This window comes from Thamnophis sirtalis, unplaced genomic scaffold (genome assembly GCF_051295495.1).
Source record: "Thamnophis sirtalis isolate CommonGarterSnake01/CBP01778 unplaced genomic scaffold, rThaSir2_p1.2 scaffold_2, whole genome shotgun sequence".
NCBI lineage: Eukaryota > Metazoa > Chordata > Lepidosauria > Squamata > Natricidae > Thamnophis > Thamnophis sirtalis.
This window is the reverse complement of record NW_028261382.1, coordinates 51,112,588-51,138,819: the sequence shown is the minus strand read 5'-3', so window position 1 is coordinate 51,138,819 and position 26,232 is coordinate 51,112,588. Positions and strand designations below refer to the sequence as shown.

At 47.2% G+C, this 26,232-nt stretch overlaps 1 protein-coding gene across 9 annotated transcripts in view; it reads right to left on the bottom strand.

The window, feature by feature from the left end:
* The window catches only part of ATXN2 (ataxin 2), a 50,530-nt gene that overhangs the window by 11,048 nt on the left and 13,250 nt on the right, over nucleotides 1–26,232 (bottom strand). For 4 of the 9 annotated variants that reach the window (XM_087705461.1, XM_087705458.1, XM_087705462.1 and 1 more), the window contains exons 3-15: nucleotides 24,068–24,127; nucleotides 21,516–21,587; nucleotides 19,310–19,460; nucleotides 17,119–17,243; nucleotides 13,180–13,271; nucleotides 11,286–11,483; nucleotides 10,014–10,192; nucleotides 7,883–8,083; nucleotides 4,947–5,150; nucleotides 4,214–4,411; nucleotides 3,228–3,341; nucleotides 1,276–1,346; nucleotides 855–1,162 (exon numbers count right to left, since the gene is read on the bottom strand). In XM_087705461.1, coding sequence (XP_087561587.1) covers nucleotides 855–1,162; nucleotides 1,276–1,346; nucleotides 3,228–3,341; nucleotides 4,214–4,411; nucleotides 4,947–5,150; nucleotides 7,883–8,083; nucleotides 10,014–10,192; nucleotides 11,286–11,483; nucleotides 13,180–13,271; nucleotides 17,119–17,243; nucleotides 19,310–19,460; nucleotides 21,516–21,587; nucleotides 24,068–24,127 — 1,973 coding nt within the window. The remainder of the gene's footprint in view (nucleotides 1–854; nucleotides 1,163–1,275; nucleotides 1,347–3,227; nucleotides 3,342–4,213; nucleotides 4,412–4,946; nucleotides 5,151–7,882; nucleotides 8,084–10,013; nucleotides 10,193–11,285; nucleotides 11,484–13,179; nucleotides 13,272–17,118; nucleotides 17,244–19,309; nucleotides 19,461–21,515; nucleotides 21,588–24,067; nucleotides 24,128–26,232) is intronic. The other 5 variants (XM_087705460.1, XM_087705463.1, XM_087705465.1 and 2 more) reach the window with 5 other exon arrangements.

Sequence of the window (26,232 nt, the reverse complement as noted above, 5' to 3'; positions counted from 1 at the left end):
ATGGATGGAAGGAAGGGAACGAAGCAGAGGATGGATGGAAGGAAAGAGAGGATGGATGAATGGATGGATGGAAGGAAGGGAACAGAGGAGAGGATGGATGGAAGGAAGGAAGGAAAGGAGATAATGGATGGATAGATGGAAGGAAGGAAGGGAATGAAGGAGAGGATGGAAGGAGAGGAACGAAATAGAGGATGGAAGGAAGAAAAGAAGGGAGGAGGGAAGAAGAGGTTGGATGGATGGAAGGGAAGAGAGGATGGATAAATGGATGGATGGAAGGAAGGAAGGAAGGGAACGAAGGAGAGGATGGAAGGAAGGGAAGGAGAGGATGGATGGATGGAAGGAAGGGAATGAAGGAGAGGAACGAAGTACAGGATGGAAGAAGGGATGAAGGAAGGAGAGATTGGATGGGTGGAAGGAAAGAGAGGATGGATGAATGGATGGATGGAAGGAAGGAAGGAAGAAAGAAAGGGAACGGAGAGGATGGATGGAAGGAAGGGGAGGATGGATGGATGAATGGATGGAAGGAAGGAACGGAATGAAGCAGAGGATGGAAGGAAGGAGAGGTTGGATGGATGGATAAATGGAAGGAAGGAAGGGAAGGAAGGAAGGAAGGGAAGGGAGGCCTTGACATAAAATGGCATGATGCAAAATAAATAGAATTAATATAGCAAAGAGAAAGGAGAAACTGAATCCAGCCTTGGAGGCCTCCGGTCCACAAATGGCAGGCTGCCCCCTGGTGGACAAACGAAGCCCCTACCACCCCTCCCCCTGCTGTCCCAGCCTTCACCAGAGGCAGAAGAGACCCCCCCCCCTCCAGCAAAGCTCGTCAGAGCCATTCCATGCCCCTCACTCACTCGGTGGCATCCTTCTTCTCGTCCTTGTCCTCCTTCTCCTGCTTGGCCCCGGGGCCCAAGGTCTGCACCCCCTGGGAGGTCACCTCCGGCGCAGCCTTCGGCTCGGCCAGGCTGCTGGCGGGCGAAACACTGGGGCTGTTCTGGGCGTTGCTCCCGCCGGCTAAGGGGGTCACGCTGCTGCCCGGCTCGGCCGCCGAGTCTTTAGGACTGGGGTCCACCTTCTCCTTGGGGGCCTCCCGGACTTTTTCGCCCTCCCGGTTTTTACTCAGTAGCTGCTCCACCATTTCAGGGTTGGAACTGGATTGTAACTGGGGGTGGAAAGAGAGAAGAAAAAGAGAGGGGGGAGAGGGAGAAAATGGATTTATTTCTTAACCTGGGTCTTACAGACGGGGGGGGGGGGGAGACCCGCCAGAGTCTTTACCCTAAAGTCGTTCTTGAATTTCTTCAAATCGTCGATCTGTTTTCTGTGTTCTAGAACCGCCGGAGAAACTCCTGTGGGAGGGGGGAGAGACGCCAGTTATTCCCCTGGGGGCATCCCAATTCCATCCACACCAGTGGTGGCTTCCAGATCCCATTCCAACTGGTACGGTTGGAATGGGCCAGCACGAGTGCATGCGTCTTAATGCCTCCGCAATGCTCCAGCTGCTCAGCGGAGCATCGCGCAGGCACTGTACAGGCCATGCACAGAAGTGCCAAAGACTTAAGAACGGTAAGGAGCTTGGGCGGGCGAGTGGTCCCTCCGGAGCACCGTACCGGAACGGTATCCGATGCTCCGGGCAGACTCCGGTACGCCCGTACCGGGGCGTACCGCCTGCAACCCACCACCACACGGCCGTGGGGATGGGGCAACAGTCGTAAGTGCAAGGACCGGTTAGAAGACCCATTTTTTCAGTCGCATCCTAACTCGAAATGGTCACTGAATGAATGGCTATAAGGGGGAGAACCGTCTGTACCGAGACTTCCCCAAAATTATTCTGCCAATATTGAGACTTTCCCCAAATGCCGATAAGATACGTTTCCCCGCTGAAAATGCCCTCAGGGCTGTAACGTTCCCATGGTTCGTCCATGAGGCCAATGTTGAGAAAAGACAGGACACAACCTTTCTCGGGATGGAGCGACGACCCAGCTTGGGGGTCTGAGAGCCCCTTTTATTGAGATAGGACAAAGGCAGGAGGAGCAACAGCATGTGAGTAAAAACAGCCTGTAAAAGTACAATTTCTAATCTACTGCTCAGGGAGGTTCTGTCTATATATGGTCAAATCCTGGGCGTCATTGGTAGGGCACATCTCAGGATGTTATGTTATGCACTATCAGGATGTTATGGAGTTTTAGGAGTTTGTTTTCTCCTGTGTGGTTCAGCGTGGCCCTGCATGCCCTGTTATCCATTGGACCATGGGTGACCTCTACGCCTACACAAGGAACTATATTACAACACAGGGGACATCGATACACTGGCACTTCGGCAGCCTACCAATGTGCCTTTTTTAAAGTCCAGGAATATGGGCCTTAAATGGCAGTGCAGTATAGGCTTTCTTGCCGTTGTACATCATGTATACACCGAAATTGGTTAATAAAGCAGCGATAAAGAGAATATTTGGAGCTCCAGGTTGAGCTACGGGGGCCCCTGGGTGCTCCCTGAGCTTGGTAGTTTTCTTGGAGATGTTTCACGACCCAACTAGGGAATGTCATCAGTGTTAGTAGGGAGTGTGGAGTTTGCTACAGCCCCTCGCACTGATGACGTTCCCTAGTTGGGTTTGTGAAAGGCCTGCCAGAAAACAGCCAAGCTCAGAGAGCACCCAGGACCCCACAGTCCTCCTCCTCTCCCTGCAAACCCCACTCCCTTCTAGCACTGATGCACTAGTTCGAGGTTCAAGGTTCATTTTATTTATATGCCGCCCTATTCCCGGGGGGACTCAGGGCGGCGCACAAACCCAAGGAGGGGAAGGGAAACACAAAAACTGCAACAAAGTACAAGGGAATTTAAAACAACCAACAGCCACACGATTCGAGAGGGGAAGGGAACTCATCGCCCCCAGGCCTGCCGACACAGCCAGGTTTTAACGGCTTTTCGGAAGGCCTGGAGAGAGGTGAGGGTCCGAATCTCTGCGGGGAGCTCATTCCAAAGGGCGGAGCCGCCACAGAGAAGGCCCTCTCCCGGGTAGTGGCCAGATGACATTGGCTAGTAGACGGAACCCGGAGGAGGCCTAATCTGTGTGATCTAATGGGTCTTTGGGAGGTAATTGGCAGTTGGGTCGTGAAAAGTCTGCAAGAAAACCCACCCAGCTCGGAGACCACCCAGCACCCCAGAAACCTCCGCATATTGGCGAGAAGGACCCCCCCCCATCCCACCCCCAACTCTTAGCCGGACCTCACCTTTGCCTTCCGGCTTGCTAAAATTGGGAGAAGCTTCACTGGGCTTGAGATGTTCCTTGGCTGCAGCAGGGGAGGAGCCGCCCTGCCTCGGCTCATACAGCCGGGAGTCTTTTGCTAGGAAGGAAAACCGGGGTCACCTCAGCCGCGCCAGTCCAGAGCCTGGCTGGCTTCCCCACGCGCAGCAGCATCCCGACAACCCAACGGGGAAGCCGGCAGGCCGGAGAGCAAGTGGTCGCCATGCCACTTAAAAGTCCCCCCTGAGTGAAATGTGGCGGATAGAAGAGAATATCTGCAACTGTGTTGGAATGCGGGGTCCTCAGGGCCCTCTGACCTTGGGAGTTTTCTTGCAGACCTTTCACGGCTCAAGTACGGAACGTCGTCAGTGGGAGGGAAGGTAGCAAACCCCCCCACTCCCTTGTACTGATGACGTTACCAAACTGGCTCGTGAAACGCCTGCATAAGGCGGCCATTAAGATGAGAGAGCCCCAGGAACCCACCAGTCCTCCTCCTCCCTCTCTTTTACTTCGTAGATCAACCCCTCTTCTGACACTGATGATGTTACCTAGTTGGGGTATGAAACAAGAAAACCCCCGAAGCTCACAGAGCACCAAAGACCCCCACAGTCCTCCTTTTCCTCCTCTTTCTTTGAAACCCGCCCTCCCCTTGGGGCACTGATGACGTTACCTAGTTCGGCAATGAAACGCCTGCAAGGAAAACCCTTCAGCTCAAAGGCCCCCCCCCCAAAAAAAACCCCACAATTTTTCCTCCATCTATTTCCTACTCTGGAGGAAAAAGACGCCAAATGCTAGCCCTCGTCCAGGAAAACCAGTAAACACACTTCACGTCTAACGCCAAAACTGGGGGAAGCCCCTCTTCCCCGTTTCCTTCTGCATTAGATCGTCCTCAGGCTTCCCATTCTGAGCCAGGCACAGCCCGGGGAGAAAGGGGGGGGGGGTTAGGCTGAAAAGGCAGCCGGGGTCCTTTACCTTCGGCCGATGGGGTGCCTGCCCTGTGGGTGGCAGGACTGGCGGGGGTGGGCGAAGCCGCTGGCACCGGGCTGGCTGCAAATTCGGCCGGGGTGGAGCCAGCTTGGGGGGAAGACAAGGCCGGGCCGGGAGGGACCCCTCCCCCGCTGCTCTGCCTCGGAGACCGGGGTCTGTGCGCCTTGGGGGACGACCTGGTGACTGGAAAGGAAGGAGAGGACAGTTTGTTAGGGGGCTCCCCAGCTCTTCCTCCCACTGCGACCTAGGCCAGAAGTGAACCTTAATACTTGTGGACTTCAACTCCCAGAATCCTATTCCTGGCGGGGGAATTCTGGGAGTTGAAGTCCACAAGTGTTAAAAGTTGCCATGCTTGGGATCAGCCCTGATCTAGACAAGAGATATAAAATTGGCAGCATAGGGCACGAATGCCCACACCACCATCATCTGCTGACCAGGAACTTCCTAAGACACGCGTGACGCAGCAACCGGTATTTCTGATCATGCGTGTTTGTTGATAGCCTTGAATTCAATTTGGCCCTCTTGGTGGGGCCAAAATCCCCAGCCAACCTGCCCAAAAGATTCCTCGTTACAAGGGAGTTGTGTTAAGGGCACGTCTGGTGTATTCTGTCCCCCAAATGGACCACGGGCAAGGAGGCCGGTCTGGAAATTCAGGGATGTTTTCAACCCCAATGTTTGGAGCAGGACATTCCTTGGCGTGTGCCAAGCTTCAACTTACCCCCCATGACCACCGAGGACCACGTCCCACCTGAAGAGCCGCCTCGGGCCGAGGAGGAAGAGGAGGAGGAAGAGGAGGAGGAGCTGGCTTCGCCCGGCACATTGTGGGAGACGAATTCTAAGCCGCTGGAGATGACGCCTCTCCCCGCTGGGACTCGGTGGCCTCGCGGGTGCCGCTGCGCCTTGGGAGACATCCGGGGGGGTCCTGGAAAAAGCCACACGACCCCCGAACTGTGAACACCAGGCAAAAGCCCCTTCGAACCCTCCGCGACAGTTCACTAACTGCATTTCAGCCACGTGGCCATGCAGGTAATGCTTCACTTACGACCATTTGTTTAATGAACGTTGGAAGTTATGGCAGCCCTGAAAGAAGTGACTTATGACCATTTTCTCAAACTTACGTCCATTGCAGCATCCCCACGGTCATTTGAGCAAAATTTGGGCGCTCGGCTTCCAAGGGAGCCAAATTGGCTTACAGCCGAAGGGGGAAAATGCCGTAAAAATCAGGCACGATTCACTTAATGTCGCTTTGCAACAGAAGCTCCAGTACCCAAACGTGGTCGTAAGTCAAGGACTATCTACACGGGGTTTCACCAGATTTAAAGCAAGCGTCTTCCTCCCTCACGCCTCTTCAGGGCTTTGCAAAATGCAGTTATGAAACGGGGAATCTCTTCCAAAATGTCCATTTTCAATGGATTGTTTTCTTGGTTTTTTTTTATAACTCCCTGCAACGAAGGGAATCTCCAATATTTTTCCCCATAGGATTTCTTCATGACCATCAGAGGCTGACCCTTATCCATCAGGAGGGTGAATCGATCGCCTGCTCCTTCAAAACATACCATATTTTTCCGAGTATAAGACACTCTAAAGTATAAGACGCACCTGGGTTTTGGGGAGGAAAACAAGAGGGGGAAAAAAACTGCCTCCCAGCCATTTGCCTCCTTGCAGCAAACAGCAAACAGCCTGTTTCAGTTTTAACACAGCCTGATTAGCACAAGCAGCTGATCGTCGGCCTCCTGACCATCAGCTGTTTCAGGCTGCAGGGATTGCCATAGACTACTGTCGTCTCTGCGTCCCCCAATTTTGGCCTCCGCATCCCGTTTTCAGCCTCCGCACGCCCCGTTTTTGGCCTCTGTGCACCACACTTTCCGCCTGTTCTGGGCGGCAGGGATCAGAATGGTTGGAAAATGGGGTGCGCAGAGGCCGAAAATGGGACGCGGAGTCCAAAAATGGGGCGCCCAGAGGCGGCAACAGGCAATCCCTGCAGCCTGAAACAGCTGATCGTCTGGAGGCCGATCCAAGCAACAATCAGCTGCTTGCGCTAATCAGGCTGTGCTGAAACAGAAACTGAAACAGGCTGTTTGCTGTATAAGACGCACTCAAATTTTCACCCTCTTTTAGGGGGGGAAACAAGTGTCTTCTTCTCCGAAAAAATACAGTAAATTTAGCTGCGTTTTGGTTCTCTAAATTTGGCTCACTGCCGGACATCAAAGACAACATTGCAAATCATCCAACTCAGCCAAAAAGACTTTTCAGGAATCACCACAACTTTAAAGGGAACACAGAGACCCCATGAAATTCTACCTAACTGTCTATTCTCCCAGAAAACCCCTGCTCTTCAACGGGAATTTGCAGGGATTAAAATCTGAAAAGGGGGAATTTCTGATGAATGTGCGAATAGGGAAGAAGGAAAATCTTGTGTCGAAAAGAGTGGAGCAGCCAACGGTCACTTTGTGAGGACAGAGGGAGAGAGATACCGTATTCTCATCTGGGGTGGGGCAGAAACTTAACATATTGAAGTCCCCGAATCTTCTCCAATTTGACCTACAATCTCCCTCCCGCCCAAACAACCTCCAGGATCCCCCTTAACTAATTTATTTATTTCGTCTCAAAAACCTTCCAAGCTGCATTCTGGAGCAAAATTCGTAATTCATCAAAAAGAGAAAATAAACTGGGTTTTCAATTTAACTCGGTTTCTCAACCTGGGCCACTTTAAGAGTGGACCTCAACTCCAAGAATACCCCAACCAGCGAGTGGCCAAGGTTGAGAAACATGAATTGAACCACACATCTGAATGGACCCGTCCGTTCCGTGACCCGTCAAAACCGCGCTCGACTAAGCCGCGCCCGATTAAACCGCGTCGCTGACGTCATCAACAGGGCGACGACAGCCAGTGCGGAGAAAGAAGGGCGCTTTAAATAGCGCTTTGAAAGCAAGCCGATTCAACTTAAGGTAAGGGTTAGGGTTAGGTTAAGGGTTAGGGTTAGGTTTAGGATTAGGTTAAGGGTTAGGATTAGGTTTAGGGTTAGGTTAAGGGTTAGGATTAGGTTAAGGGTTAGGATTAGGGTTAGGTTAAGGGTTAGGGTTAGGGTTAGAATTAGATTTAGGGGGTTTAGGTTTAGGGGTTAATTTTAGGTTTAGGGTTTACAGCGTGCTTCTGTATCCGCGCTGTTGTCGCCCTGTTGATGACGTCAGCTACGCGGTTTAGTCGGACGCGGTTTAGTCGAGCGCGGTTTTGCGATGGAACCGTCCGTTCTGGTGGAAAGCAACATGAGCCCTGAAGATGGCTTGGGGCAATGGTCCACCTTAACCCTTGAGCCTTCTCGTTGGGGAAGAAGGGATTGGGGAAGCCGTGAGACCTGGGAGCAACCGTCACATAAAGCTGTTGCATCTACGGGGCCTTCGCTACACCACGAATGGTGCTTCTTCTCCTCTTCCCACAGCTTGAGAACAGGGCCAACTCATTCCAGCTTCTTTGGGGCGAGGAGACCAACCAACCGGCCAAGTCTTCTCCAAGAACCCAGGCTCCCCTCTGACCCGCCACTCGCAGAAAAGGGGGGAGGGGGGGAAAATAAAACACAAAGACAAAAAAAAACGCAAACTCATGAACAAATCAAAAAGAAATATTAATTTTTTTTTTCGTGGTTATATTGGTACCTTCTGAAGAAATGCGTTTAGGCAGTGTAGCGACGGGAGCTGGAGACCCATGGTCAGAGGGGTGAGGCGGGGGCCTGGAGGACCGCGAGGGGGGCCTGGCGGGCGGCCTCGTAGGGGTGGCTGCCCGTGGTGGAAGAGTGGTGGGAGCTGACTGGTAGCGAGGTGGGCGAGAGGAAGGAGATGGACAGGGCCAGGGAACACCTGACAGAACAAATGAGATGAAGAAGGAAAGCATAAAAAAAAACGAAAAGCAAAATGAAAATCAATATATGGGGGGGTGGGGGGAGGTGAGGGGTAAAGTAAAGATGACCAAAATGGTTTTTCTCATCATATCTTTTTCAGCCCCCCCTGGGGATTTCTCCACGCTCCCACCAAACTTGGGGAAGGCAATAGCAATAGTTAGACTTATATACCGCTTTATGGGGCTTTCAGCCCTCTCTAAGCGGTTTACAGAGTCAGCATATTGCCCCCCAACAACAATCCGGGTCCTCATTTTACCCACCTCGGAAGGATGGAAGGCTGAGTCAACCTTGAGCCTGGTGGGATTTGAACTGCTGAACTGCAGTCAGCCGAAGTAGCCTGCAGTGCTGCATTTAACCACTGCGCCACCTCGGCTCTTATCTTAAGACTAAGGATCGTATCTTAAGACTATCGTCTTCTAGGTCACCATCAACCACCAAGGGGTTAAATAAATCCAACTTATTAGAAGACACCATGGAGACCAGATCACGCCCGTTCCTCTGGAGCCCACTTCCTCATCTGATGTTCTGGAGATGATCGCAGAGGAGGCACCAAACCCTTCCACAGGCTGTGGTCGCAGGACTTCAAGTCCCGTGGGTTGAACGGTGGAGGTAGAAGCTAGCGGTTTCACGGGGGGGTTCTTTAAATAGATAGCCCCCCCCCCCCCCCCGGCTGCTGGGTCCAGGTCTTCCATGGGTAGAGACGAGGCAGAAGAACAGAAGTCCGCCCCCACCTTTCTCCAACCATAGATGTTTGCTGTCAGGGTACACTTCCAATCTACGCAACCAATCTTCCCCCAGCTCGGAGTATTGTCCTCCTGACACCAGAAGGAAATTCTCAACCTTGGCCACTTTAAGACTTGTGGACTTCAACTCCCAGAATTCCTCAGCCAGCTTAGCTGGCTAAGGGATTCTGGGAGTTGAAGTCCACAAGTCTTAAAGTGGCCAAGGTTAGAGACCCCTGCTCTAGAGGGCATGACTCCCAAGTCAACTTCCCAAGCCAACTCCCCTCTTCCCCATCACCCCCCAAAGTCCCAAAGGCTACTGGTATGGGCCCGGTTGTGTGAATGGGCGACACCCATACTTCATTCAGTCCGAAGTAGCCTGGAAGTCCTCAGCCTGAAGTTATTTGATGCTTCCCAACTCCATGAAGCGTTTCGGCCCTTGGTAGAGGAGTTACCTTCTCCTCCACTTACCTGCAACATTGCCCAGCCGCCCTCGTCCCTACCCTCGATTGGAGCACCTTCTCCGCTTCCAGAGAATTCTACGTTCTGCGACTGGCCTCCAGACCTTGTCCCCCACCCCACCAACTTAGGACGTTAGCTCAAGGGACCGTGCCTTAATATTTCTTATAAGAGGAGAGAAGGCCCAACCCTTCTGTAGTCAAACTACAAAGAACTTGAAAAGGGATGGACTTCAATCCCCAGAATTCCCCAGGCAGGATAGCTTCCTTGAGGAATTCTGGGAATTGAGGCCTACCCACCTGGAGTTGCCCAAGATTGAGACACAACTGCTCTACAATTCAGTCTGCTCCAGGGGTGCAGATTCACCCCCCAATAACTTTAGGCCCCATTTCAGCTAAGGCAGTGTTTCTCAACCTTGTCAACTTGAAGATGCCCGGACTTCAACTCCCAGAATTCCCCAGCAGTGGTTAGGACAGTGTTTCTCAATCTTGTCAACTTGAAGATGTCTGGACTTCAACTCCCAGAATTCCCCAGCCAGCATTCGCTGGCTGGGGAATTCTGGGAGTTGAAGTCCGGACATCTTCAAGTTGCCAAGGTTGAGAAACACTGAGCTAAGGGATTTCAGCTACTCTTACAGGGACGCCAACGGTGGCCCTCTTCCCAAAGGCCAGGCTGGGGGGGGGGGGGGGTGTCAACGGGAATACTTGCCTCCATTCACGATTCTCTGGTCGGTGCCCGAGTTGAGGCTGTAGTCTGGCGCATGAGAGCCGGGTCTGGGCATGGAGGGGCCCGATCCAGATGGTCCAGCCCTGGGGGAGTTCTGCCTTCCGGCGCCCCAAGGGACCGCGTCTCGATTGCGCTGGCTGGGTGGGATGTACTTGTTCTCCCTGGGAAAGGGGGAGGAAGGAACAGAGGCGCCATTTAAGGTAGGTGATAGGTAGATGGAAGGATGGATGGATGGATGGATGGATGGATGGATGGATGGATGGATGGATGGAAGGAAGGAAGGAAGGAAGGAAGGACTGATTCAAGGGAGAGAGAAAGAAGGAAGGATTGATTTAAGGGAGAGAGAAAGGAGGAAGGAAGGAAGGATTGATTTAAGGAAGAGAGAAGGAAGGAAGGATTGATTTAAGGGAGAGAGAAAGAAGGAAGGATTGATTGATTTAAGGGAGAGGGGAAGGATTGATTTAAGGAAGAGAGAAGGAAGGAAGGATTGATTTAAGGAAGAGAGAAGGAAGGATTGATTTAAGGGAGAGAAAAAGAAGGAAGGAAGGATTGATTTAAGGGAAAGAGAAGGATTGATTGATTTAAGGGAGAGAGAAAGAAGGATGAAGGATTGATTTAAGAGAGAGAAAAAGAAGGAAGGAAGGATTGATTGATTTAAGGGAGAGGGGAAGGATTGATTTAAGGGAGAGAGAAAGAAGGAAGGAAGGATTGATTTAACAAAGAGAAAAAGAAGGAAGGAAGGATTGATTTAAGGAAGAGAGAAGGAAGGAAGGATTGATTTAAGAGAGAGAAAAAGAAGGAAGGAAGGATTGATTTAAGGAAGAGAGAAAGAAGGAAGGATTGATTGATTTAAGGGAGAGAGAAAGAAGGAAGGAAGGGGGTAGGATTGATTTAAGGGAGAGAGAAAGAAGGAAGGAAGGAAGGAAGGATTGATTTAAGGGAGAGAGAAAGAAGGAAGGAAGGATTGATTTAAGGGAGAGAGAAGGAAGGATTGATTTAAGGGAGAGAAAAAGAAGGAAGGAAGGATTGATTTAAGGGAAAGAGAAGGATTGATTGATTTAAGGGAGAGAGAAAGAAGGATGAAGGATTGATTTAAGAGAGAGAAAAAGAAGGAAGGAAGGATTGATTGATTTAAGGGAGAGGGGAAGGATTGATTTAAGGGAGAGAGAAAGAAGGAAGGAAGGATTGATTTAAGAGAGAGGGGAAGAAGGAAGGGAGGGAGGGTCAGTCCCAAGTTCTCCGCCGTCCCCCTACCTGGGGGCTGCCAGGGATCCCTCTCGTTCGGCAGCATTTCGCTGAACTGCGGTGTATTTTTCTTCCTCGGACCGCTCATCGTTCTCCAAAGCCGCCCGAGCCTTGTATTGGGCGCTGGATTCGATTTCTTCTGCTAATTGGGTTGCTCTCGCTTCCCGTTTTAAATAATCTTCGGAATTATCTCTTTCCAGGGGTACCCTAAAAACAGGGGGGGAGAGATAAGGGGATCCATCTGTGACCCAGAAAAAAAAATACGTATTTCCATGGATGATACTCTGAGGAATCCCTGGATGAGAAGATTCACATCCCAAGGAAAACAAGGGTTTCTTTAGCCAGGCTTTCTCAACGTTACGCCACTTTAAGAGGGCTGGACTTCAACTTCTGGAATTCCCCAGGGAATTCCGGGAGTTGAAATCTGCCTCTCTTTAAAATGGCTTTTTCTTTCTTTCTTTCTTTCTTTCTTTCTTTCTTTCTTTCTTTCTTTCTTTCTTTCTTTCTTTCTTTCTTTCTTCCTTCCTTCCTTCCTCCTTCCTTCCTTCCTTTCATTACTCAACATCTCAATATACATTTCTGTTACCAATAACAATCAGAAAGAAAGTAAGGATGGGACTTTCATATAGACGGGTGTGAAGAGCTGAATAATGGAAATATGAATAACAAGACAGATGGAAGATGGGAAACAGAAAAGAAATATTACCGTGTCTTTCAAAATAATAGTGATAGGAGGGTGAGGGAAAAAGTTAAAACAGAGATAGAAACAAAAGGGGAAATACAGTATACGTGTATCAATATATAAAAGAGGAAGAGGAAGTTTTAGAACTGAAGGGTGATAGTTAAAAGAGATGGGTAAATAATATGAAATAATGAAAATGAAATGTAATAACTATGAGTTATAGCTATAAAAGATGATTGATAGATATATAGATAGATATAAAAGATAGAAAGAGAGATAAATAGAAGATAGATAGGATTATGTCTGTTGGTACTGAAATGTACAATACTCAGGTATCCCATCATTCATGCAGTGATGATATGTATAAACAATATAAAATAAAAAACTTGACGTGTGTGTGTGTGTGGGGGGGTGTGTGTATGTATGTATTTAGTGTCACAACCCCTGGTATGCCCAAATATGGGAGGAAGTCTACTGCTTCCATTCTCTGTCTATCGGCTCGTCACAATCGGCTTGTGACGAGCCGATAGACAGAGAATGGAAGCAGTAGACTTTCTCCCATATTTGGGCATACCAGGGGTTGTGACACTAAATACATACCTATTTCCCTGGCTCAGCTGATAAGGAGGAGAACCTTGTGGCTTAGTGTTTAACACATCTGCCTAAGATGCAATACAGCACAGGTTCGAATCCCGGTAAGGGTATGGCTAGCTGATGAGAGCTAAATAGCTTGAAATAGATCTATACTAGTCTCCCTTCATTTATTTATCAGCACAAATGCAACACAAATGTAACAAAGGCAACAGTAAAAATAATGGCTTTCTGTCGTGACGGTCTCTTGTGATGAGCCGATAGACAGAGAAAGGAAGCAGTATGCTTCCTCCCATATTTGGGCATACCAGGGGTTGTGACACTAAATACATACCTATTTCCCTGGCTCAGCTGATAAGGAGGAGAACCTTGTGGCTTAGTGGTTAACACATCTGCCTAAGATGCAATACAGCACAGGTTCGAATCCCAGTAAGGGTATGGCTAGCTGATGAGAGCTAAATAGCTTGAAATAGATCTATACTAGTCTCCCTTTATTTATTTATCAGCACAAATGCAACACCCACACACACCCACACACACCACACACACACAATAAATAAATAAAATGGCTGGTCTGGGCCGAAATCTTGATGTGGCCCCGTAAAAACCCTGCCACCGATGGCAACGTACGTGTAGGAAGTCAAACTGCTGTCGTAGGTCGATACCACCCCATAGTTTTCTTCGTTGTAGCGAAACATGTCGTTGGGATCCCATCCGTTCGACTAGAAGGCGGAAAGAAAGAATTCCGAGTGTTAAAATGGCACAAAAATTATCTCTCCCGCCTTTGAAAGACGCCATTTCGGCATCTTCCCAAATCTTCCAAAGTTTTGAGTTTTCGGCCCTGTTTTATCCAGAGCCAGGCGTCCCTTTCCCCTGAACACAGCCCGTCCCGACGACTTGGATTAAATGAAATAGTTTTCTTTTTCCTTCCCGCCAGCCGAAAGGAATTCTTGTGGTTTACCAGCTGCAAAGGTTTTGTGAAAACACATGGCAGGCATAATTTTTTCTTGCAAATGCAAACCGGGAAATCCCTTTCATTCCGGTTTCAATGTTCTCCTCTTGTTGAAGCAGGGGGGGAAAGGTTTTCGCCCTTGGATACGTGCAGATCAATCTCCCAGGTTGCACACACCACCCAGCCAAAGGTGAAATCCTCCCGGTTAAGCCAAACCGGTAGGGACAATGGTCCTTGGTTCTGCGATCCGGTAGCAAAAAAAAAAAAAAAGCTGAGGATCACACAGCTAAGCTGCAGGATTGTTGGAAGCTATTTTTTAGATTTTTAAAGCATGTTTTCCCAGCCGAGGTGGCGCAGTGGTTAAATGCAGCACTGCAGGCTACTTCAGCTGACTGCAGTTCGACAGTTCAAATCTCACCAGCTCAGGGTTGACTCAGCCTTCCATCCTTCCAAGGTGGGTAAAATGAGGACCCGGATTGTTGTTGGGGGCAATATGCTGACTCTGTAAACCGCTTAGAGAGGGCTGAAAGCCCTATGAAGCGGGATATAAGTCTAACTGCTATTGCTATCTATCTATCTATCTATCTATCTATCTATCTATCTATCTATCTATCTATCTATCTATCTATCTATCTATCTATCGGATTGTTGGGGGCAATATGCTGACTCTGTAAACCGCTTAGAGAGGGCTGAAAGCCCTATGAAGTGGTATATAAGTCTAACTATTACTATTGCTATCTATCTATCATCTATCTATCTATCTATCTATCTATCTATCTATCTATCTATCATCTATCTATCTATCTATCTATCTATCTATCTATCTATCTATCTATCTATCTCTATATGTCTGTCTGCCTGTCTGTGTGTCTGTCTGTCTGTCTATCCATCCATCCATCCATCCATCCATCCATCCATCGGATTGTTGGGGGCAATATGCTGACTCTGTAAACCGCTTAGAGAGGGCTGAAAGCCCTATGAAGCGGTATATAAGTCTAACTGCTATTGCTATTGCAATCTATCTATCTATCTATCTATCTATCTATCTATCTATCTATCTATCTATCTATCTATCTATCTATCTATCTATCCATCCATCCATCCATCCATCCATCCATCCATCCATCAATCTCTATGTCTGTCTGTCTGTCTGTCTATCTATCTATCTATCGGATTGTTGGGGGGCAATATGCTGACTCTGTAAACCGCTTAGAGAGGGCTGAAAGCCCTATGAAGCGGTATATAAGTCGAACTGCTATTGCTATTGCAATCTATCATCTATCTATCTATCTATCTATCTATCTATCTATCTATCTATCTAGCTATCTATCTCTATATCTCTGTCTGTCTGTCTGTCTATCTATCGGATTGTTGGGGGGCAATATGCTGACTCTGTAAACCGCTTAGAGAGGGCTGAAAGCCCTATGAAGCGGTATATAAGTCGAACTGCTATTGCTGTTGCTAAACCAGTAGGGAAAAAAATGCTTTAAAAATCTAAAAAAAAATAGCTGAAAGTGTGTGTGTGTGGGGGGGGGAGTTGGCCACACCCACCCAATCACATGACCCACCACCACCAAGCCACGCCTACAGAACCGATGTGTGGGGGGGCAGTAGTGGGTTTCAGCTGGGCATGAACCACAGACATACCGCCTGCAACTTAGTGCAGTTATGGCGGGGGGAATTAAGATTTCACCACTGCAATCAGCTCTTCGTTTGCAGATTCCTTGCCTCAATTTCCCTATAAACCCCTGCACAGAATGTGAGGATGGAAACCCCTCCGAAGCAAAGCCCCCCCCTTCAGCAACAGAGGAAGGGTTCAGCTTACACCCCCACCCCCTGCTTCGAATGAACAGGGTAGGGGGCGTCCCTACCCAGAAGAATTAAAGAATCTAAAGACAAACAGAATAAACCCCAAATCTCAGGTTCAGAGCCGGGAGGAGAGGGGAAATTTCTCAATCAAAACTCCTGGGTGAATTCAATTGGGACTTTGGCTCTTCCGGGAAGACGGAATCCCCCAAAGTTCTGAAGTTAATCAAGTGATCAACTCACTAAAGAGAAGTTCTTTGACAGCTGGAGGGATTTAAAAAGCCCCTTTTCCAAACAGATTAAACCACCATCTCCATAAACTCTGAGCATTCATTTTCCGTTTTATAGAGTTTTATGTATTAGTAAGCTGTCCAAAGTCACCCTCTGCTAAGGTCAGAAGCCAGTAATTTTGATTGATTCATAGATAGGTAGGTAGGTAGGTAGATATAGATATAAAGATAGATATAGCGAGAGATAAATAGAAGATAGATAAGATAGATTAGATAGCTATAAAAGATGATTGATATATAGATATAAAAGATATAAAGAGAGATAAATAGAAGATAGATAGGATTACATAGATAGATGATAGATAGATAGAGATAGATAGATAGATAGATAGATAGATAGATAGATAGATAGATAGATAAATAGTAGATAGGATTACATAGAAAAGATGATACATAGATAGATATAGAGATATAAACAGTAGCGAGGATTACATAGATATAAAAGATGATAGATAGATAGATAGATAGATAGATAGATAGATAGATAGATAGATAGATAGATAGATAGATAAGATGATTGGTATATAAAAGAAAGAGATAAATGGAAGATAGGATTACATAGATAGATATCTATATATCTATATATCTATATCTATATATAGTAGATAGGATTACATAGATAGAAAAGATGATAGATAGATAGATAGATAGATAGATAGATAGATAGATAGATAGATAGATAGATAGAGATAGATAGATAGATAGATAGATAGATAGATAGATAGATAGATAGATAGATAGATATAAATAGTACAGGATTACATAGATAGAAAAGATAGATATAAAAGATGATTGATATATAATAAAAGATAGAGAGAGAGATAAATGGAAGAGATAGGATTACATAGATGCTATCCATCCATCCATCCATCCATCCATCCATCTATCTATCTATCTATAGTAGATAGGATTACATAGATAGAAAAGATGATAGATAGGTATAAAAGATGATTGATATATAATAAAAGATAGAAAGAGAGATAAATGGAAGATAGATAGGATTACATAGATGATATCTATCTATCTATCTAATCTATCTATATATAGTAGATAGGATTACATAGATAGAAAAGATGATAGACAGACAGATAGATAGATAGATAGATAGATAGATAGATAGATAGATAGATAGAGATAGAGATATAAATAGTAGATAGGATTGCATATAGAAAAGATGATAGATATAAAAGATGATTGATATATAATAAAAGATAGAGAGATAAATGGAAGATACATAGGATTACATAGATAGATGACATCTATCTATCTATCTATCTATCTATCTATCTATCTATCTATCATCTATCTATCTATATATATATATTAGATAGGATTACATAGATAGAAAAGATGATAGATAGATAGATAGATAGATAGATAGATAGATAGATAGATAGATAGATAGATAGATAGATAGATAGATAGGTAGATGAGGAATAGAAGGGGAGACAATCATCAGAGCAGGGTGTAAACCCCTCAGAGCCCCCCCCCCCTTTGGAGCTCAAGTCAAGAGACGCTTACAACATCCGTTTCTAGAGCCTCCAGATCCTCTGCAGAGGCGCCTTCTCCTCCGTCCCAGGGCTCCAGGTCCTTCTCCTTGTGCTCACCGTTCACTTTAGCACTGATGGCAGAATCGGTAAAAGCGTCTGTGGTGGAAGGAAACGGCGTATCAGAAACATATCATCTCCTGGGCCACATTTTCCACCTGTCGGCAAGTTACGGCTTAAAGTGGAACCTGTGTGGATTTAAGGTTAAAAACCCCCCTAGATCAAGAGGTTAGCGCTGATGAATGATGGAGGGGTCGCGAAACGTCTGCAAGAAGGCAGACAAGCACAGGGAGCAACCAGGATCCCAGAGTCCTTCTCCTCTCCACCAACCCCACTTCCTCCTAACACTGATGGCGTTAGCTAGCTGGGTAAGGAAACGCCTGCAAGGAAACAGCCACGTTCCGACAGCACCAAGGACCCCCCCACAACCTAAAACAGAATTCTAGCTGACCAGCCTATAACCAGGATCCCTCGGGGCCTTCAGAATTTACACGTAGCAATCGATGGTAAACAAGATCTAGGATCGATCCTCTGAGCAGGTGGTCCCTGCATCACCTTTCCAGATCTGTTTCTCTTTTCCCAGAATGGAATTCAGAGTCAAGGATGATGATAATCCTCTCCATTTCCCACGTTCTGAGCTTCCCTGAGTGTCCCCCGCCCCATCTCGGAATCCGACCGGTCCTCAGTTCAATCGTGAAAAATCAGGTGGCGCGTCGGAAGTCCGTGCATTTGACCCAGAGACCAAGAAACCCTGCGGATCTCTTCTTGCAGGAGAGCAATTCCTGGCATGCAGCTATCTCTCCGCCCTCTCCAAGATACCGGATCCTCAGGAATCCCTTTGTTAAGTCAAAGGAACTTCCTGTTCAACCAGTCCAAGAAAAATCCTTGCGGTTACTCGGTAGACAAATCCGGCTCAACCAACCTTCTTCACTCCTCCCTGGGAAGACGCACCCAACTACTGTGTTTGGGGAACCAAGCGGGGGGAAACTAATTTGTTTGCGCAAGGGGAGGTCGGGCTCATTGGGACAGGAGAGATCTCCAGATGTTGGGGGGGGGGGGACCCTCGACAAGGCTTTCCAAGCCTTAAAAGGGGGAGAAAGGGGGAATATTTGGGGTTGAACCAAGGACCCCCACCCCCAAAGTGACTTCTACTCCTAGACATTATTGCTGAAATGACCAAAGCAAGGAGGAATATGATTCATATAAGTATAATAAATACAAATACTTAATTCTTGTGCAAACACAACTGTTTTAACTCAATCAATCCGTCGGAATAGAGCTGGAGGTCTTTTAGTTCAGTGGTTCCCAAAGTTAACAACTTTAAGACTTGTGGACTTCAACTCCCAGAATTCTCCAGCCAGCTATGCTGGCTGGAGAATTCTGGGAGTTGAAGTCCACAAGTCTTAAAGTTGCCAAGTGTGCTGGCTGGAGAATTCTGGGAGTTGAAGTCCACAAGTCTTAAAGGGCCCAAGTTTGCTGGCTGGAGAATTCTGGGAGTTGAAGTCCACAAGTCTTAAAGGGCCCAATTTTGCTGGCTGGAGAATTCTGAGAGTTGAAGTCCACAAGTCTTAAAGGGCCCAAGTTTGCTGGCTGGAGAATTCTGGGAGTTGAAGTCCACAAGTCTTAAAGTTGCCAAGTTTGGGAACCACTGTTCTAGTCCAACCCCTTGCTCAAGCAGGAGACCCAACACAACGTGAGACAAGTGGCTGACCAGTGTTTTCTGAAAAAAAAAACCTCCAGTTGATGAAGCAACCACAACTTCTTTCTGGTGGCAAGGAGTCCCACGGGTTAGTTGTCCTCACTGTTAGGAACTTTCTCCTGAATTCCAGCTTGCTTCTTCCTTTGATTAGTTTCCACCCGTTGTTTCTCGTCCTGCCTTCGGGCGTTTTAGCAAAATAAGTTGACCCCCTCCCCTCTTCCTTTGTGGCAGCCCCTCCACCACCAAATAATGGAAGATTGCTATCAAGTCACCCCCTGGCCCTTCTTTTCTCTCAAGTAGCCACGCCCTAAACAGATGACATGGGCACCCGACTCTCTTTGAAGAGCTAAACTCTGGGCAAACTGAAAGGGACAGAGAAATAGCGGCTATTTTTAAAGTGGATCCAATTTTAGAAAAACATTCAAATACATTTAAAAAAAAGAACAACAACGCCCTCATTCCATACCTCTCTGGGCATAGCTGGAATCCATGTCCTTAAAGTGCACCATTACAAAGTCTGAGGATTTGAAGAGGATGCTCTCTATGATGTCTTCCTGTTTCGGACCCAAACTGGATTCGGCCGTCTTTTGATGGGCCGCGTCGAGCACCAAATCACACTGAAAGACACCGGGGGGGGGGGGGGGGGGGGGCGGGGCAGGATCAGGCCGGTCTTCCTGGCGGGCAGCTTCATGGAGCAAAACAACCACAAGCCACGTTTCCCTCCCCGCCCGGCAGCCAAACGCCCCCACAGACAGGAGAGACCCTCAACGGTCAAGAATTGGACAGGTCAACAAGGTGCATGAAGAGTAGTTGCAGCTGGACATTTGAGGTCCAGTTTAAGACCAAGGTCTCCTTTGACTCTCTCTCTCCACTTAGCCACTAAATTAGGGGTCTCCAAACTGGGTGACCTTAAGACTTTGTGGACTTCAATTCCCAGAATTCAATTCTCAGAATTCCCCAGCCAGCTTGCTTCAATTCTGGGGATTTATTTCTGAGAATTGAATTCTGGGAATTGAACTCTGAGAATTGAATTCTGGGAGTTGAATTCTGGGAGTTGAATCCTGAGAATTGAATCCTGGGAATTGAACTCTGGGAGTTGAACTCTGGGAGTTGAATCCTGGGAATTTAATCCTGGGAGTTGAATTAGGGAGTTGAATTCTGGGAGTTGAACTCTGGGAGTTGAACTCTGGGAGTTGAACTCTGGGAATTGAATTCTGGGAGTTGAACTCTGGGAGTTGAATTCTGGGAGTTGAATTCTGGGAGTTGAACTCTGGGAATTGAACTCTGGGAGTTGAATCCTGGGAATTTAATCCTGGGAGTTGAACTCTGGGAGTTGAACTCTGGGAGTTGAATCCTGGGAATTGAATTAGGGAGTTGAATTCTGGGAGTTGAACTCTGGGAGTTGAACTCTGGGAGTTGAATCCTGGGAACTGAATCCTGGGAGTTGAACTCTGGGAGTTGAATCCTGGGAATTTAATCCTGGGAGTTGAACTCTGGGAGTTGAACTCTGAGAGTTGAACTCTGGGAATTGAATTAGGGAGTTGAATTCTGGGAGTTGAACTCTGGGAGTTGAATTCTGGGAGTTGAACTCTGGGAATTGAACTCTGGGAGTTGAACTCTGGGAGTTGAATCCTGGGAATTTAATCCTGGGAGTTGAACTCTGGGAGTTGAACTCTGGGAGTTGAATCCTGGGAATTGAATTAGGGAGTTGAACTCTGGGAGTTGAACTCTGGGAATTGAACTCTGGGAGTTGAATCCTGGGAACTGAATCCTGGGAATTGAATTCTGGGAATTGAATTCTGGGAATTGAATTCTGGGAATTGAATTCTGGGAATTGAATTCTGGGAATTGAACTCTGGGAATTGAACTCTGGGAATTGAATTCTGGGAGTTGAACCCTGGGAATTGCTCTGGGAATTGAACTCTGGGAATTGAACTCTGGGAATTGAATCCTGGGAATTGAACTCTGGGAATTGAACTCTGGGAATTGAACCCTGGGAATTGAATTCTGGGAATTGAACTCTGGGAATTGAACTCTGGGAATTGAATTCTGGGAATTGAACTCTGGGAATTGAACTCTGGGAATTGAACTCTGGGAATTGAATCCTGGGAATTGAATTCTGGGAATTGAATCCTGTGAATTGAACTCTGGGAATTGAATTCTGGGAATTGAACCCTGGGAATTGAATTCTGGGAGTTGAACCCTGGGAATTGAACTCTGGGAATTGAACTCTGGGAATTGAATTCTGGGAATTGAACCCTGGGAATTGAATCCTGGGAATTGAATTCTGGGAATTGAAGTCCACGCGTCTTCAAAACGCCCAAGGTTTGAGAAACGCTACTCTAGAGCAATGAAATTATAGAGAAGTTTAAGGCCCAACCATTTATCTTCACTTTGTTTTATGTGATTTTTTTTACTTGCTCCAAGAATTAAGAGGGCAAAACACATCTTCCGACCTTCTCGTGCTTCCTGCCCCATTATTACGACTGGTTGAGAGAGAAGGACTTCCTAAAAATGATGCACTTCCGTGGCTCAGGGAAATCCCATTCCTGGGTATTTCCAGTTCCAACCCAACTTTACGTAACTCTGAGACCCAGCGGGCGTTATAATCCCCAGCCGGAAGATTGAGACCATTTTGATTGGGTTGTGCAAGGAGGAAAAACGTATTTTACCTTAGAGCTGTAAGTTTTAAAAACTCCTTCATATATACTTCCATTTTTCACCTGTACTTCACATTTTGATCCCTGGGTGGAAGAAAAAGGAGGGGGACAGAGAAAGGATATTGATCAGGAAGGTCCGTTCAAAAATTGGGATTAAGAGTTTACCCACATGGTAAGGTGGGAGGCTAATACATTTTTACAAATAAATCAAAGTTACATAAATGTATAAAGATAAAAGCTCCCCTCGCATGTATATGCTGGTCGTTCCTGACTCTAGGGGGCGGTGCTCATCTCCGTTTCAAAGCCGAAGAGCCAGCGCTGTCCGAAGACGTCTCCGTGGTCGTGTGGCCGGCATGACTCAACGCCGAAAGGCGCACGGAACGCTGTTCCCTTCCCACCAAAGGTGGTTCCTATTTTTCTACTTGCATTTTTAACGTGCTTTCGAACTGTTAGGTTGGCAGAAGCTGGGACAAGTCACGGGAGCTCACTCCGTTACGCGGCGCTGGGGATTCAAACCGCCAATCTTTCGGATCGACAAGCTCAGCGTCTTAGCCCCTGAGCCACCGTGTCCCTTCATAAATGTATAGGCAAGGTTTAAACTCTTCATCTCTCTAGGCCAGTGTTTCTCAACCTTGGTGACTTTAAGTCCTGTGGACTTCAACTCCCAGAATACCCCAGCCAGCACAGATGTGCTGGCTGGGGGATTCTGGGAGTTGAAATCCACAGGACTTAAAGTCACCAAGGTTGAGAAACACTGCTCTAGGCCTTCTGAGCTTTCTTAATTTTTAATTTTGCCCCCCAGGCTCCCCTAAAAAAGGCCAGTCCTGACACAGCCTCCCCCATGCAACACAGAAGGAGACCCCCAACCTTAACAAACCCTCCCCATGCTTTGAGTTTATTAATTCATTACCCAATGAGGCACACACAGACACACACACAAAAGAAGCAATGCAAAATCCAGAGGGTAGAAATCAAAGGGCAAAAAATAAGAATCAGAACAGGCTGGAGGGGAAAAAACCCACAAGAGTTGAGGACGGACAATAAAACCAAGGTTTTAAAGAGGGGCTGAAGGTCGGTCGGTCTCTGGCCACCTCCGTTACCGGCCCCCAACGTTACTCCTAGTCCAACCATGGGCTGATCTGTTTAACGGCGCTTCAGTTAAAGACACGGGTAGCCCTTGGACTTTCAGCCCTCTCTAAGCGGTTTACAGAGTCAGCATATCACCCCCAACAATCTGGGTCCTCATTTCACCCAGATAGATAGATAGATAGATAGATAGATTAGATAGATAGATTAGATAGATTAGATAGAGATAGATAGATAGATAGATAGATAGATAGATAGATAGATTAGATAGATTAGATAGATAGATTAGATAGATAGATTAGATAGATAGATTAGATAGGATAGATAGATAGATAGATAGATAGATAGATGATAGATAGATGATAGATAGATAGATTAGATAGATTAGATAGATGATAGATAGATGATAGATAGATAGATAGATAGATAGATGATAGATAGAGATAGATAGATATAGATAGATAGATAGATAGATAGATAGATAGATAGATGATATAGATAGATAGAGATAGATAGATGATAGATAGATAGATAGAGATAGATGATAGATAGATAGATAGATAGATGATAGATAGATAGAGATAGATAGATAGAGATAGATAGATGATAGATAGATAGATAGATAGATAGATAGATAGATAGATAGATAGAGATAGATAGATGATAGATAGATAGATGATAGATGATAGATAGATAGATAGATAGATAGATAGATAGATAGCAATAGCAATAGCAGTTAGACTTATATTCTGCTTCATAGGGCTTTCAGCCCTCTCTAAGCGGTTTACAGAGTCAGCATATTGCCCCCAACAACAATCCGGGTCCTCATTTCACCCACCTCGGAAGGATGGAAGGCTGAGTCAACCTTGAGCCGGTGAGATTTGAACCGCCGATCTGCAGAACTAGCAGTCAGCTGAAGTAGCCTGCAGTGCTGCATTTAACCACTGCGCCACCTCGGCTCTCTGTGTGACCCTGAGGATGCTGCATTGGCCCTAAGGGTGGAAATCAACCCTCCGTTCTTCTTTCCGTGACTTTATAACTTTGACTGGTTGCTAAATGAACTGTTGTAAGTCGAGGACTGCCCGGCCTTACTTCTTGGCCAGTAAACTTCACTTCACTCCGACAAGGACACCACAGCATAGAATCTGGGGGGGGGGGGGCTCCCTAATTTCCCCCCTTTCCTTCTTTGCAACGGCAAACCAACCCAAAAAATAAATGACTTTTTTTCCTCTGCAGGATATCGGGGGGAAAAACACTGAATTTGGCATCAGGAAAGGAAACTAAAATAACAAAACAAAACACACCTTCGGCAGCCTCAAGGCAAAGAAGCATAAAGGAGGAGAGCAGACTGGAAGATTGCCCCCCCCCCGCCCGACACACACAACCCCCTCCCCAAACAAAATTGCTAGATTCCTGCATGCAGACATTTCCAATGCAAAGCGAAGCATCGCCAAAGGAAAGAGGTGGCCATAACTTACGACAACGGAGGTGAGTATGTGAACCATTCGCATGTTTGCGTATATGCCTTGAAAGGGGATCTGAAAGAAGAGAAAAGAGTGTGGTCTACGCATCAGGAGCACAACGGCACACACCACACACAACGCACAGTTCTACGTGGCTGACGACAAAAACTTGAAAGGCTGGGAAAATCTTAACCCATCGAGAGAAACTCCGCTTATCGCAGTGTTTCTCAACCTTGTCAACTTGAAGATGTCTGGACTTCCAATTCCCAGAATTCCCCAGCCAGCATTCGCTGGCTGGGGAATTCTGGGAGTTGAAGTCCAGACATCTTCAAGTTGACAAGGTTGAGAAACACTGGCTTATCGGACAGTTGAACATAGCCATGTTGACACTGGGAGTTGGAAGTCCAGACATCTTCAAGTTGACAAGGTTGAGAAACACTGGCTTATCCGCCAGTTGAACATAGCCATAACTCAGGTTGGGAACGCCCAACTTTGATGACCTTTGGACTTCAACTCCCAGAATTCCACAGGTCTTAAAAGTTGCCCTGGTCTGAGCCATCCACGGGGAACCACAGAAGATTGAGAAGGAGGCCTTCAGAAACATCTAAAGGTCTTGAGACCTCTTGAGCTCGGACCACCTCAACGCAAGAATCCAACCAACTCTCTCTCTCTCTGCCTACTCTCAGGCTTCCTAGAACCTCGTGCCACCACGTCAACGTGTCTACGGCCTTCTCGGGGGGTGGGTGGGTAGGAATGTAGGGTTTTGCTACTCAACGGAACCCCATACGGAACGTACATTCCAAGCGTCGGATCCTCGTTCGCCCAGGATGGACAAAGAGGAAATGTCCCCCATGGAGCTGCTTCTGGTGGGCTTGCACAGCCGTCCTTGTCGTGTGGTCAGAGGTTCTAAAGTGGGACCGTCTTCCATTTTTCGTTTCCCCCACCCTCCCTCCCTCCGGACGTTACTCTCGTGCGGCAGAGAGGAAGAAGAAGGGAAACTCCATCCTATCGTTCGCTCCTTTTCAGCAGCTTGACTGTCTGTCTGTCCTCTGACTGGATGTGATCCAGGCTGCTCTGCTAAAGGGGGAGGGATGGGGAGGTGGATCTACCCCTGCTTTACACTCAAGTAGCCTGGGGTTTGTGACATCATCGATTAATGTGCTGGGGAAATTACTCAGTGAAGGTGGCTAAAATGTGACTTTTGGCTCGCTGGGTCTTAAGGTAAAGGTTCCCCTCGCACATATGTGCTAGTCATTCCCAACTCTAGGGGGCGATGCTCATCTCCGTTTCAAAGCCGAAGAGCCAGCGCTGTCCGAAGACGTCTCCGTGGTCATGTGGCCGGCATGACTCAACGCCCGAAGGCGCACGGAACGCTGTTCCCTTCCCACCAAAGGTGGTTCCTATTCTTCTACTTGCATTTTTCACCTGCTTTCGAACTGCTAAGTTGGCAGAAGCTGGGACAAGCCACGGGAGCTCACTCCATTATGCGGCGCTAGGGATTCGAACCGCCGAACTTCTGATCGACAAGCTCAGAGTCTTAGCCACTGAGCCACCTTGCTGGGTCTTAAATCTTGCTGGGTCTTAACCCCTCAAAACCTGCAGGAGGTTGGCCTGGGTCTCTCTGGCTGACCCCAGGAGAGTAAAAAAAAGGCTGCATGATAAGAGGACTAGATATATTCCTCCATTACGGATGCTGGTAGAGCATTTCTAAACCCAACTGCTTCCTGGGGCAAAGGTCAAGCCAACGTGGGGTCCCCAATAGACTTTATGAGGTATCTACCTTCAGGGAGCCCAAACCAGGTGAGATGGGGGGAGGGAAGGGGGCTCGTCTACCCAACAGAGGGGAAAGTGTCTTTCTCCAACATGCCCTACTCATGGGTATCACCTTACAGTCTTGGACTGGCCAACAAGACATTTCAGAACAATAAAATGCTGAAGCCAAGGGATGTCCAACCTGGAGGACTTTGTGGACTTCAACTCCCAGAATTCTTGGCTGGGGAGAATTCCATGCTGGCTGAGGAATTCTGGGAGTTGAAGTCCACAGGTCTTGGACACCCTGGTCTAAACCATTCGTGGGGGATTCAGAACATTGAGAAGAGACCTTCAGAAAACTCCACAGGAGGAATTATATATAACTGGGTTTCTTAAAAACCAATGTTGTGGCAAGAGAACATCGAAAA